The sequence below is a fragment of the Poecilia latipinna genome, unplaced genomic scaffold (genome assembly GCF_001443285.1).
Source record: "Poecilia latipinna isolate Pla-1442-1.1 unplaced genomic scaffold, P_latipinna-1.0 Scaffold204, whole genome shotgun sequence".
NCBI lineage: Eukaryota > Metazoa > Chordata > Actinopteri > Cyprinodontiformes > Poeciliidae > Poecilia > Poecilia latipinna.
In genome coordinates, this window is record NW_015112820.1 from 147585 (window position 1) to 161507 (window position 13923).

The 13923-nt window shown below is 37.5% G+C and overlaps 1 protein-coding gene across 1 annotated transcript in view; it reads right to left on the minus strand.

Moving 5' to 3' along the window:
- fras1 (Fraser extracellular matrix complex subunit 1) overlaps positions 1–13923 on the minus strand; it is a 277569-nt gene that overhangs the window by 38716 nt on the left and 224930 nt on the right. Inside the window, exons 30-40 of the mRNA XM_015031370.1 lie at positions 13588–13766; positions 9235–9351; positions 8694–8808; positions 7794–7931; positions 7374–7406; positions 6188–6319; positions 5976–6098; positions 4742–4989; positions 3746–3897; positions 2342–2504; positions 6–138 (exon numbers count right to left, since the gene is read on the minus strand). Coding sequence (XP_014886856.1) covers positions 6–138; positions 2342–2504; positions 3746–3897; positions 4742–4989; positions 5976–6098; positions 6188–6319; positions 7374–7406; positions 7794–7931; positions 8694–8808; positions 9235–9351; positions 13588–13766 — 1533 coding nt within the window. The remainder of the gene's footprint in view (positions 1–5; positions 139–2341; positions 2505–3745; positions 3898–4741; positions 4990–5975; positions 6099–6187; positions 6320–7373; positions 7407–7793; positions 7932–8693; positions 8809–9234; positions 9352–13587; positions 13767–13923) is intronic.

Below are 13923 nucleotides of genomic sequence, written 5' to 3' on the forward strand. Positions count from 1 at the left end.
CTCGCCTCTTTTTGTGTTTTCGATGAAGCCGTATTTGGGAGGGCTGACGAGCCAAACCTGCAGCTCGGTCTGTGGCGTTTCCACGTCCGATACTGTGATGTGATTGGTCGACAGCAGAACACGGCCGCCTTCCTGGACCTGGCGATTACAGGAAACGAGTCATTCTGACAGAGTCACTTCAAATACAATGGTGGGAACATTTATGCTAATTCAGAACAGCTTTAGCGCTTTGCTAACATTTAGCTTCCCCTAAATGAATGTTTTTTAATATATTCTAATTTACCCAGCTGTTTTGTAAACTTTCAGCTGAATAAAATCCTGTTTTGATGTTTTGGTTATTCTTCAAGTGGACATTTATATTCATGCTCTTATTTTGAAGTGGATGAAGTTTGTTTACAAAGCAGTTCCACTTCCTCCCCACTAATTACTTTATTTAAAACCAGTAGCAAAGAGGAAGAAAATGAAACATGGACAGTGGAGAACAAGATAAAAACATAAACACATTTATAGCGCATGTAAATTACAATATCAAAAATAAATTGTACAGTTGTAGTCTTTCAAGGTCATACATAATTTAATTCAAGTTAGCGCATTAGCTACTGCTAACTTGTCAATTCAGCAATTAATTGAATAATTCAGATATTAATCGATTATTAAACTAATCATCAGCTGCAGCTCTAAGATTTTCTAATATCAAAGAAGAATAACAATGAACAATATGACAAGTGATGCTTGAAGTAAGTTTTTGTGATTTAAATTCTGATCTTACTGAACATGTTTATAATGTTTTTAGCAGTAAAACAGAGACAGGAAATATTCTAACGAGACGGAAAGGCACTGGACGATGGAACAGAAGGTGAAGACAGTTTGTGATAAGTTTTAGAGCATAAAGCAAAAAGTTCATGCAAAGTCAGGAAGCACACAACTGGGAGTACCAGGAAGACAACAGCTAGCGCTCGCACAGTCCAGTTCTGGTGTGATGCAAAGGTGGGCTGACAGACAGAAGGTCGCAGAATCACAAAGCAGAAACTCCAGACGGGAAGCAAGTAAAGTTTCCAGACAGCAGACAACAAGTTAAAGGTCAGGGCTTTTAATGAAGACACACAGGAAACGGGAATCTGCTCACAAGGACCAAGAACGAGTTAAGATGCAGGCAGAGCCAAATCATGTTGGACTCAGAGAGTAAATAAGAACGGAAGGAAATGTTCAAGGTTGTTCCGCAGCAGAGAGTCGAGTTAAAGTCAGAGAGCGAAGCGAGGAACACAGGAAGAGATGAAAGCCTCGACTCCAGACTAAAGTTTCTCTGCAAAAGTATCATTTATGATTATTTTCAGTCACAATAAGTAATACATCAATGATGAATTGAAATGATATTTCCATTTCTTTTCTCTCTTTCTACCAAAAACTAAATGATAAAACTCTTCAGTCTTTTTGAAGGATCATTTTGTTTAGAATTCATTTTATTTATTGTTTATGTTGTTTTGTTTATTTATTTTGGATATTTGAAATATATTCCAGTTCTAGTGTTAAATGTTAATTAGAATTTAAAGTTTACTGATCTTTGAATGTTTATTCTTTTACCATTATGCGCTGCAAAAACACAAAATCTAACCAATTAATTTTGGTCTAGTTCACAGAGTAAATATCTCAGTACACTTGAAATTAGACTAGAATTAAAAGTACATTTTTTACAATATATAAGAGCTTGTTTTAAGTCAATAATTTCTTGATACTGATGATAAAGGATTTGCAGATTATTTAACTTGAAACAAGACATTTTTCCCATGTTATAAATCAATATATATATATTGGTTTTTAATGATTTATCACATGAAGAAGCTCATTCACATGTAGTTTTAAATTAATTTATTATTTAATGTAATCACAGCAATTGTTAAATTGTGTTTTTGTCAACATTAGCAGAATATTGATAAAGATTTTTGCACATAATGGAAATGCAGAGCTGCAGATCTTCTGCGCTGTAACAAACAAGGTGTTTAGTTTCACCTTGTTGAAACTAAACAGATGTTTCATTACTTTGCACCAGAGAGTTTACTTCTCAATTATTTGTTGCAGCAATATTTCTTATCCTCACTTTGAGGATTAATATAATATTCATTAATTCACTCAGATGTGTTTTCCTCTTCCTCAGGTTGATAACTTTGGTATTAAAATAAAACAATAGCAACAAATTATATATTTCCCTTAAGAAATCCTGAAAAACTACCACCTGAGATCCTTGTTCTGCTGAAAATGTGAGCAGATTTTGTGACTCAACATTTAATTCTGGTGATTCAAACCAAAGTGAGTTAAAGAGGAAGGCAATAAAACAGGAGCCCACCTTGATGCCGCCCTGCACAGTGACCACCGGCGGCTGTCTGGGCGAGGCCGTGATGGTGATTGTGCACATCTGGTTGTCGAGGCGATTGCTGTCTTCGTCGTGAACAACGAAATGGAAGACGTCCGTCACCGGCTGGCTTCCCGTCTCCAGCGACGTGACGTACCTGCACATTGAGCACCGGGTTGGTTTTCATTAGAAAATCACAAACTGACCGACATGCAGGAGGAAAAAACTTATCCTGATTCAGTTCAACAGAAAAATGCACGAAACCCAGAAAAATTCAGGATTCATTCAAATGACTGTGTTAGCAAAGCATGACAATGTTTGCAGTGGGGCTGCAACTGACGCTTATTTTAGTAATCAATGAACCTTTCGATTATTCTGACAATTAGTTGATTAATCGGATAAAAGGGGCACGCTCTCCAGATTTTCTAATTAAACACTTAAACATTTTATTTACAACAGAAATACATTAAGAGATGCAAATAAAACAAATAATTCATTTTTTTAAAGAAGAAAACAAACATTTTATTGCCTAAAATGCCATACAATAACATTCCTTTAGTGAATCTGGCCTGAGTGAAGCTAAAACCTAAAGATATTTACAAAGGTGTTTTTTTTATCTTAAATGCAAAATGTATTCATATTTATAGTTTTAGCTTATTTACTGCTCTAAATATGATGGTTTTCAGCAAATTGCTTTTTTCCAAAACAGTTATTTCAACAATCCATTAATCACGATTAATCGTTTGAGCCTTACTTTAAATAAATAAAAAATATTTATCCTCTTATTTTACATTTATGCTAATCCAAGTTTATGCTAACAGGCTCAGTTTGAGAAAGGAAAAAGGTTCAAGTCTCGTTTTGTGTCTTTCAGAAACATTAGATTGAAGAAAAATAAGTTAGTTTTAAGTTTTCCTCTCCTGGTTTCAGCTAATAACGACTGCAGCTCCAGCATAAAGAACCCTTAACACCATTATATCACCTACAATCTGGAATAAACAGCTCATCTCTTCTTTTCAAGTGGTGTCTTTATTAGAGCTCCTTCGGTCCTGAAGGCCCTTAACGAAACCAGAGATCATAATTACACCTGGAAAATCTTTTGACTTTAGGATGAGAGCTTCTTGTTTTTCTGATAATGACTTCTTTGGGTTTTTTAATAGCCTTAAAAATCAGCCTTCCTCTTCAGGTTGCTCTGCTTCACAGGCTTTTACGGGTATCTGAAGTTGCACTGAAATCCTAATGAGATGCGATCCACAGTGTAAAAAGTATTAACTTTGAAGCTCAGAGGAGCACTTCAGAAAAAGTGGATTTAAACCATTAAAAGGTGTCAGTAACTTCATCAATTTTCACTAATGCTCTACATAAATCAGTAGCTCCATCGCCTGGATGTCCCTGCCTTACCTGATCCTGTGCAGGTTGACGTCCTCCTGGCTGAAGGAGGAATACTCCCTCAGCTCCTGCGCCTCCTGCTGGGAGGAAGTCCTGGTCAGGACGCCGTACATCGGCACCGACACCAGCTGGATGTGGATCTGGTCGTCAGAGGACGTGTTGTCCTGGCAACGCCAAAGCACAGAGGCTCTCAGCTCAACGGGGTTTTATGGGGATTTTATGGGGCAGAGCTGAACAGTGAAGTGCTAAACATTAAAAACTCTTGCCTTTAACTATACACCCCCTAAAGTGTCATTGTTCACATCTGGAAATCTCGCACATAGACGTGCGTAGGGCAAAAAGACGAATGTCTCACATGCCATCCATAACTGCACTGCTGAGTCAAAACAGCTGAATAATCAAAATGAAACCCAGAGATGCAGGTCTTAATATTTCAGTGCAGTGCGAAACAACAAAGGGAGAAAATAACGTAGAAAGAACAACTAAATAAACAAACACATTTTTCTTGCTCTCTTTGCTACACACAGCGTTTCCATAGCAACTGACAACAACGCCACTATATGTTTCAGGATTCAACCCCAAAAAAACACTCCAACATTTCCCCAGCAAAGAACAGAACATTCAGTTTTATGTTTTTATCCTTGTTGTTTAATTTGGGATTATTAATAACTGATCACTGTGGTAGATTAGCTACTGCTGCTACAAGCTAAGCTAACACAGTGGTGGTTGACTGGGTAATTTAAACAGCTGCTCTACTGATTATCTGTTAGAGTTGGTGTGTGGGTCTATTTAATTTTTTTTTTAAACTGAACTGAAACACACCTGATTCCACAGCACATCTACATGTTACGGTTGTCATAGTCAAGCTAGCATAGCTGACCTCCTTCCCTTTTCCTCAGCACTTTGTTTGAAAGCGCTTTATAGACAGTTATTATTATTATGATTATTATAAAAAAGTCTGATGCGTTTCTAAGACCTTTTACCCAGCATGCATCTCTCCCCACTCACTGTGTAGGCCAGGTGTGAGCGTCTGATGACTGTGCTGCTTTTCTCTCCCACTTCCAGCGACAGCGTAGCTGCCGGGTCTCTCTGTGGCCCGTCGCCCGCTCCGTCCAGCACCGTCACCTGCACCACCGTGGTCGCCATGGAGATGCCGTCACTGACCGAGAAGGACATGGCGTCGTCCTGGGTGGAGAGGCCGGCGTGCCGGTAGAGCAGGACTTGGTGGGTGACGTCGGCGAAGGAGAAAGTGTCGCCTAGAGAGAAAGACAAGAACCGATATCTTAAAAAAATGACAGATCGGCAGATGCCGATATCTTGTGCACCTATTATTAGGATAATGTAGAGTCCTTTGAAAAGAGAAAAACCAGAGAGCAGATCATATATACGTCGATCAAGAAGTCTTAATTTGTCTTAATTTACAATCAGAGAAACAATTAGAAGAGCTTAAAACAACTGGACCTGAGAGTCAGATACATTTTTGGCTTTTCAGCAAAAAAAACATTACAGCAGGATTTGCTATGAAACTCCAGAACGAATAATTGACATATCACCTCATTCCCACTTCTAACTACAGCGTAGGATCCGTCATTCTGTGGGCTTCAACAGGAAGTAAGGCAGAGTGTCTTTCAGAAAACTAAATTTGGGTTATTTTGGGTTTTCAGCAGCATCAACACAGAAACCGATCTCTACAAAAACACAAAATCCTACATAGTAATTTTGTCTATTTTATAGTGAAAGTACTTGAAATAAGACAAAACTAACTTACAAAAAAAATTCAGCAAGATATTTGAGCTTGTTTTAAGTCAATAATTACTTGTTCCATTTGCAGATTATTTCACATATAAGAAAACATTTTTCCTGTATTATAAGTGAAATAATCTGCCAATATTTTCATCGATATTAAGGAATTATTGACTATTTCCTGTTTTGTCTTATTTCGAGTGTACTGATATACTTGCACTAGAAACCAACACAAAAATATTTGTATTTTTGCAGTGCAGATCCAAAAACCTCCAGAAGGCTTTTTATCAGTTATTGAACAGATTAGGAACATAATTTGCCATCTGATATTTTCCTGTCAGTATCTACAAGACAAACTGACAAACTGTTCATCAGTGCAGGTAAACATGGCCGCCTCACTGGTTATCTTCTAAGATGCTTTTATTTTGGAAATAAATGAGATGCATTGCTAATGAATTAGAAAACGGAAATCCGTCTCTCTTGTGGTCGTCTTGGTTACCGTTACTCATGCGGACGTTGTCGTCCCTCCTCATCAGCTCTCCGTGGATGGGAGCGTCAACCAGCTCAAACTCCAGGTCGTCCGGCGCCGTGTCGGCGTCGCTCACCGCCAGCTGCTGACCTCCTGCAGAAAGGAAACAGACAAGAGAAGAGAAAACGCTCAGAGAGAAGCTGCTGTGGAGAGGAATCGAGCTGCTTGTCATTGTCTCTCACCGACTGCAGCTTGTCCCCCCAGCTGGACTTCCAGCAGCGGGTCCAGGACCTGAAACACCGGCGGCTGCTGGTGGTTCGACAGCGGCAGGATCACAAAGTCCAGCTCAGGAGTGGTGTGTTCGCCGTCCGACACTGAGGCACAAAAAACACAAAATGTAACAAAGACCCGCAGAAACAAACACAACAAGGCTCCACCGAGGGAATTCCTTTAAATAATAGAATAAAACAACGTCAAAGCATATCAATATGACCATAAAGCTGTGAATTTCACACTGTAAGTGTAGAACAAACTAATAACTTTTCATAAAAATGAAAAAGAGCCAACTACCCTTTTTAAAAAGAGTTGTAACAACAATTTTAGCTGTTTATATTATTTTTATGGAATAATTGCTTTGAATTTCCACAACAGAATGACATTATAAGAACCAGTTATATATTTTTAGATCTATTTTTCTAGTCATTAAGTTGGAAACTATGTTATTTTTTACATCATTTCAACAAATATCAACATCCCAAAGAGGAAAATGTGTCCATCCTCTTTTTGCAAAAAATGCTGAACCCTAAAAACAGAAATAAAATTGTGGTTCTGTGAAACAAAACCAAAATTCCTGGAGGATATATTTATCAAAAACTGAAAGTTTTGATTTTTCAAAAGGTGAGGTAGCATTAACAACCCAAACAAGTTTTATTTTCCTGAATTATGAATGAACTTTTTGGTGTTTTGGTTTATTAACTGAATAACAAAAAGCAGTTTGACTGCTTCTAATCTGTTCCTGAAAAACAATGTGTCAGTGAAACACTACCAAACTACAGTCTGTAGTTTACAACCAGGCAATTTAAAGAGACCAATTAACCCAACGGCTTCTGAACTGTGGGAGGAAACCCATCCAAGGATGAGCGGATAATAAATAAGAAAGATACAAAGATCAGATTAAAAAGGGAAAAATACAGAAACACCAGGAAAACCTGAACAGAAGACAAAACAGAGAAGTGCAAGATAAAGACAAAGAGGAAATATAAGGAGACATCCTCATCAAAGACAGCCAAGACAACACAAAAAAGGTTAAATTAGAGAGAAAAAAACACTGGAGGTGAAAGAGAAGGAGTTTGTTTGTATAAAATGAGGACAAAGTGCCTCCTTCATGCTGTCTCCCTTTCAGGTTTCAGGTGGGTGGAGAATATTTACCTGTGAAATAAATGCTCAGCGACTCCGGCAGGCCTGTCGGGTTCAAACACAGCAAAAAGTTACAATTGGAAGCCGATGAAAGTAAAATAAACCCCAACTGTGCATTCAGGCACTGTCGCACTGCACAAAAAACCTCAACAAATAAGCAACAAGGCTTAAAACAACTGAGGAGGCAAAGAGGATGGAGGTTCTGCTCCAAAACCAGGATTAAGAAACATTTCACTCGGACCGCTTTGATGTTGGATTATGGATTATCTTTCAGAACCAAGGTGACTTAAAATATCCTCTGAACTTCCCAAGCCGCCCTCAGACTGCTTTTAAACGGAGTTCAACCTCTGCGCTGCTTTTTAAGAGACTGTGTCCAGAGTTTATAAAATGGCTGAAGCATAAAATCATGACTGGCTGAAAGTGAAGTCGCACCAGTAAAGGAGTACTGGTAGAGCTCCTGGAGGTGGGACGGCGCTGCCGGCGGTCGGTAGATTATCTTCCCCTTGTTGACGTCAGCCTGTGTGAAATGCTGCACTGCCTTGTACGGCCGGTCCCGATGCTCGAGGAGTCCTGGAAAATAAAACACAGGAAGTGACAACGTTTACAAACTGACTGGGACAAAAGTTTTTACATTTTATTCGCTTCCAGGTAAAACATGTTTACATTTCTCAGGTCAAACAAAGAGACTCCAATGAAAGACGAAGGAAAGGAAAAGATCCGACACTTCAACACATGAAGGATTTATGTTAAGTTATGTAGCGCCAATACATAAGGAAGGAAGGAAGGAAGGAAGGAAGGAAGGAAGTGAAAATGCACCCATTCTTGATAAAAATACATTTAAATAAAAAAAATAATAAAATTTAAATTTTTTGTGTTTTATTTTTATCTGCTCAACAATAAAATGGGAGAATGTCTTGAAATATACAAAATAGTTAGATTTTTTAGCAGAAAAGGGAATTGGTGAATAATTTTTAGATCTGAAACATAAAGAAATATCTTGATTGGATGTATTCTTATAAGACATGCATAAAAGTTTGAAACTTTTTGGGTTGACAGCTTAGGAGGAGTCTGCTTAGTCTAAAAGCTGAAAGCTGGTTAATAAATTAGAAATATATATTTTTAATGTATCAACCATTTATTATTATTTTTATTAATTAATTCATTAGTTAATATTATTTCAAATAGTTTTATTAAAGAAAATTTTACTTATGTAAAAAAAGTGTTTGATAAATTCAGCTACTAAAATGAATGAAAATCAATACAACGTAAAAATATGAGTAGAAATAGAAACCTGTGTGTGTGTGTGTGTGTGTGTGTGTGTGTGTGTCTCACCTTGTCCCGGTAAAAGCGGCTTGGTGACGTTATAGACGAGCTTTTCGCTGGGAGTCCCAGAATCGATGAAGGAGAGCGCTGAAGGCGTTACTTCTGTCACCTGATCCTCCAGAGCCTCCACAAATAGACACAATTAATAGATTAAGATGAGAAAATAAAAAAGCAGCTACATCTGAAACCAACACGACAGACTTTGATCCAACTATCGGGATCATATTCCAGACACAAACTACAGTTTTATTACATACAAATGTAATAAAAGGTAAAAAATGAAGTTAAAAATAAATAATTTTGAAGAAATTATCAGGCAACTCATGAAAATAGACTCATGATTTCACTTCACTTTGCTACTTTCTCCTACTACTCTCCAGATTTACATTATTTCAATTTTTAACTTCCTGTTCTCTGTTTTTTACTCCTCTAGAAGCTGAATCACACAGTCATGTCACTAACACGACTCAACAAGTTTACATTCATTTATAAACAACAGTTTAAACTCAGGAAGACTTCAGAAATCAATACTGTGTTTGGTTTTGCTTACGGTGATCTGCAGGTCGCAGTCCGGGGCCAGCTGCGGGAATCCCGGCATCTGAGGCAAAACGCCGATGGTGAACGTCTGGGCATCGCTCTGAATGAGAGGAGAAACGTCCGAGGAAACCTGCGCGCGCGCGCGCACACACACACACACACACACCGTTCCATAATCAGACATTGAACATCCGGCAACAGCTCAGTAAATTAAAACATCATCAAAACGTTCATTTATTTTAGGGATTTAATTAAAAACTGAAACTCCTGTTATGTAGATTCATCACACACATTCTCCATCTTCACAGAGAAGGTTCTTCAGAGTCCAAAGTCTTAATTTCTCATGAATTTTACAATTTATTTGGGAATAAAGAGTCTGGAGAAAGAGTTAAGAGGCGAGTGATCCACACTGGTTGGAGTCCAGTGTGACGTTTCAGGAGGCCATTTGGTTCTGGTCCACAAAGTCCAAAATTAGGACAAAATCTTTTCTTTTTTTTGAGTCTGTTTACTGCAGTTATCAATTAATTGATAATTAAATTAGTTAACACTTGTTTCAATAATTGATTAATCCCAATTAATCGTTTCAGTCCTAAAGTAGATAGAGCTACAGTACAGGAAAATAATGCTTTTTAATGAGTCTGCAAACTGAAGTTAACCATTAATATATTATTCAATAATCTGATGATTATTTCAATAATCGATTAATCACAATTAGTCTGATTAATCGTTTCAGTTTTAAGCCGATAAGAAAACAAAGGGCCTGCTTTTAAACTGGATTCCTCCAAAATATTTTCCCCTTGAATTGGTTTTCTCTCTTATTGTGGAAATAAAACATAAAATCAAACGTCTGACCAGTCTGACCTTTACGCTAATAACCTAGAAAAGTGATATCAGTTCCTGCTGTGACAATTTTCACAGGTGTGACAACTGCCTGGAAAGAGGTCTGATTGTTAGAGTTCAAATCTTCTGTCAACAACCACAGCCATTAAACTTTTACAATGCTTCAAAAAGAGTAAAAAAAGAAAAGAGTCTGCTTTCATCCCAGCAGATGAGAGGAAGCTCTGTAAAGCACTTTATGGAAGCGCTGAGGGTTAAAGGTTGCTTTGAAAGCGGAGGGCGCTTACCGGAGTAACCGCTCACATCCCTCCGGTCCTCCCAGGTTAGCAGCTTTTCTTCTCAACATGTTATCTCCGAGCGCTAATAGCCACTAATGCTGAACACGATCGGCTTTCTCTGACCTCTGAGCTTCACGCTTCCAACATGTTCGAGGTTTTCAATTAGACTGTGAGAGATTATGATGACTGAAGGCAACACGACTTAAAAGAAAAGCTTCATGTTTGACCCTGAAGTCGTTCTGTCTGAATCCACGCTTTGTGTCGCATCTTTTTGGACGTAAATATAGTTTCACAACTTGTAGAGATGAAATCAGTGCCACCAATCACAAGTAATGTGATGTCATGAGAGTCAGAGTCAAGTCAGCGGGATTTATTGACGGCAGCGTTGCTGCGGTAAATTACCGATTATACGGCAGATTCGATTCAACATAAATGCTCTGCTGCTTATATATGGTACTGCTTAAAACTTTCTGAAGGTCTCTGCTTTTTTGTTGGTTTGTTTCTACAACAAACTTCTGTAATCTGTTCATATTTGTGCTAATAAAGTTCAGCAAGTTTATAATAATAATAATAATAATAATAATAATAATAATAATAATAATAATAATTAAATATTATTATGTTTTTTTGAGATCTTTCATCCTACTTTACATTGTGAGAAGGTTTATGAATTTAATGCGCCAACCAGCTAAAGGAGCTATTAGGCTTCCTTTTAAACCGGTTAGGTCTCCGGGCTATGCAAAACAAGTTTATTGATTTTTTTTTTTTTTTTGCATAAAATCCTTCTTGATTGATTATATTTCAGTCTGCTCAGTTCTGCCTTTCAGAATGAGCTGTTTTAGTGCTTAAATCCACATAAACTGCAGCTGGCCACGGACCCCAACTCAACGTTTACACTCACACATGAAAATGGCTGCAAAAAGATGCACAATCATACAACTGTATGTCTTCAAAAAGAAGAAGTGGCGCCTCCTGCACAATCAAAAAGAATGAAGCAGGAGGTTTCTGGATGGTAAGTTGACAATAAAACTCTTTTCTAGCAGGCATTGTACAGGGCCTACAGCGGTAAAACCACTTGTGTTGCTAGGTAACAGGGCTGTCCACTAAGAAATATTAACTTTTTTTTTTTTTTAAAAAAAAGAAAAAAAGAAGTGTGGGTGTTTTTTTCTGTTTGCTGGGTTGCTTTTAGAAGCAGTAGAGACCAAAGTGTAATTAAAAAAATACAGAAAAGGTTAATTTTGCATAATATAATCCTTTTAATTAATACTTTGTTGAGGGGGGTGATTACTTTTTCACACTGGACCGACTTTTTTCCTTCTTAAATTCCTTAAGAATGGAAACTACAAAAACTGGGTTAAGAACTGTCCAACATTTCAATAAAACTGGAAGGAAAGTGGAGAACCATCATCTTGGAGGAAGAAATGTGGTTGGTAAACAACCCTGAATGATTGATGGTAACTTAAACATTTGATGAAATCAAACTGAAGAAAAACAGCAGTAACAGTGAAAGTAACTAAACTTTATAGACTATCAACACCTTGAGAAGTTGCTGTGGAAAACTTCACAAAGCAGAACATTTCTGGGACATTTTCTTTTCTCCTAAAAAGTTATCCTTGAAACTGCGATGTGTTCAAGGATAATTAGATGTTGCTTTCAGCTTCTGGCTGCCTCTTGCTACTGAAGGTGGAAAACACTGATTAATACTCCATTACAGGGACTTTATAGGATTTTGAGCCAATTTGCGAATAATTTGGCTGCATTACTGATGTTCAACATAAGCCTCTGTAGGATGATCAGCTCTCTGCATCGGTTCTGAAACTTGGATTAAAGAGGTGAGAATCTTCAGCAAACAGAATGAAGATGAGAAGGATAAAGTTGGCAGATTTAAACCAGCTTTGAGGTGGCTAATGCTCCAAACTGAAGGAAACTTTTAATTATTTAGCAGCATTAATACGCCAGATAATCAAAAGTGCTTTTCATGACAGAGAACAAAAGTTAGATATGATAAAATACAGACGCAGAGATGTGACAAAAAAGAAAAGCTTTTTAGATTTCTTTGAACAGTTTGAGAAAGTCTTAAGAAAAAGAACAAAATTGGAGGAAGGAGGTGAAGGTGAAGAAAGATCGATTGTGAGACGGAGAAGTAAGAGAGAGAGATGTTAGAAAGGGCAGAGTCTCCAGGAGAGAGACGGTGGAGGTGAACTTTGTTTGAGCTTCAGAAAAACACCACAAAGAGCATAAAGTCCAAGAAAACAACAGCAGGAGTCTTTGTCACTGTTTCCTCTTTGGATTTATTGTTTTTACTCCCATGTTACATTTTTAATTTTCACCTAGCAAACCTAAAAATGGATTTTGGCTTATGGTCACACAGAGACTGAAGGAAAGTAAGCAAAGCTGAAAATAGATGTAGATATTTAAAGAGATGGCTGTGGGAAAAGGTTTAGGAGTTGAGCTTTAGGACACAAAATTATACAGATCTTAATCCATAAATTCAGAACGTAACCTTTGACCTCAGGTAAATACAATGGCGTATTAGGGTAAATAGAAAAGAAAGGAGGAGAAAAAACTCTGAGATTCTGAGATTAATCTCAGAAAATTTACATAAACTACTTAGTGTGAAAAGTCAAACATTTTTGAGAAAACACGTAGTGTAATTCTTCTAGAAAATAAAATATAATTTGAGTTGGAAAGTCAAAAGAATTGCTAGAAAAAAATCTGAAATTTTGAGATTAATTGCAGAAATGTTCTAGATAGAAAAAGTTTCAGGAGAGAGTTTCAAATTTTTGACTTTTGAAAAGTTTGAAAAGTTAATAGTTTGCAATAAAAATAAAAATTTTGAGAGTTCTTTGGATAACAACTCTGATTAATTGGACCAACTCCAATTAATCAATTATGTCCAATCGATTAAATGGATACAAAATTTGGCACATTTAAGATTATTTCAAATAAAATGTTCTACCAAATTTGTTTGGTAAAACATATTTCTTATGTTCTTTGGTAGAACATATTTACAGTTTTTGTAAATATATTTTCTGTGCAGTGTTTTGTAAAGTTTCCACTTTTGCGAAAAGTGAAAACTTTTCCAGAAAAACACTCAAAAATTTAGAGATTAATCTCAGATACTTTTGAGAAAAACTTAGAGTTTCAAAATCAGAAGTCCAAAATTTCAGACTTTTGTGAAGTCGAAAATTCACCTCAGATCCATCATTTAGTGAGCAACATTAAGCCCGGTGTGAGCGCTGAGCCCTGACCTGGAACTGGAAGGAGTCGCTGTCGTAGCTGGAGCCGAAGTGGCGGTACCAGACGGTGCCGTCGTTCACGTCCTGCTGGGTGAAAGACGCCGTCGGCGTGAAGAGCTGGTCGTCCATCAGGGAGGGATGCCAGCCCTCTGGGGGGCTGTCAGCCGGCATGGACACAAGCACCACCTCCCCTGGACAGAGGATGAAGGTGATCAAACGTTTCTCCTCTCATTGTGCAACAAATCAGTCATGCAACATAAGGAGAATAAAAAATAAAGGGCATCAAAAATTCCCTAAATATACGACAGTGGAGTTGGTTTTAAGAGACTGAGCAACTTTAATAATANA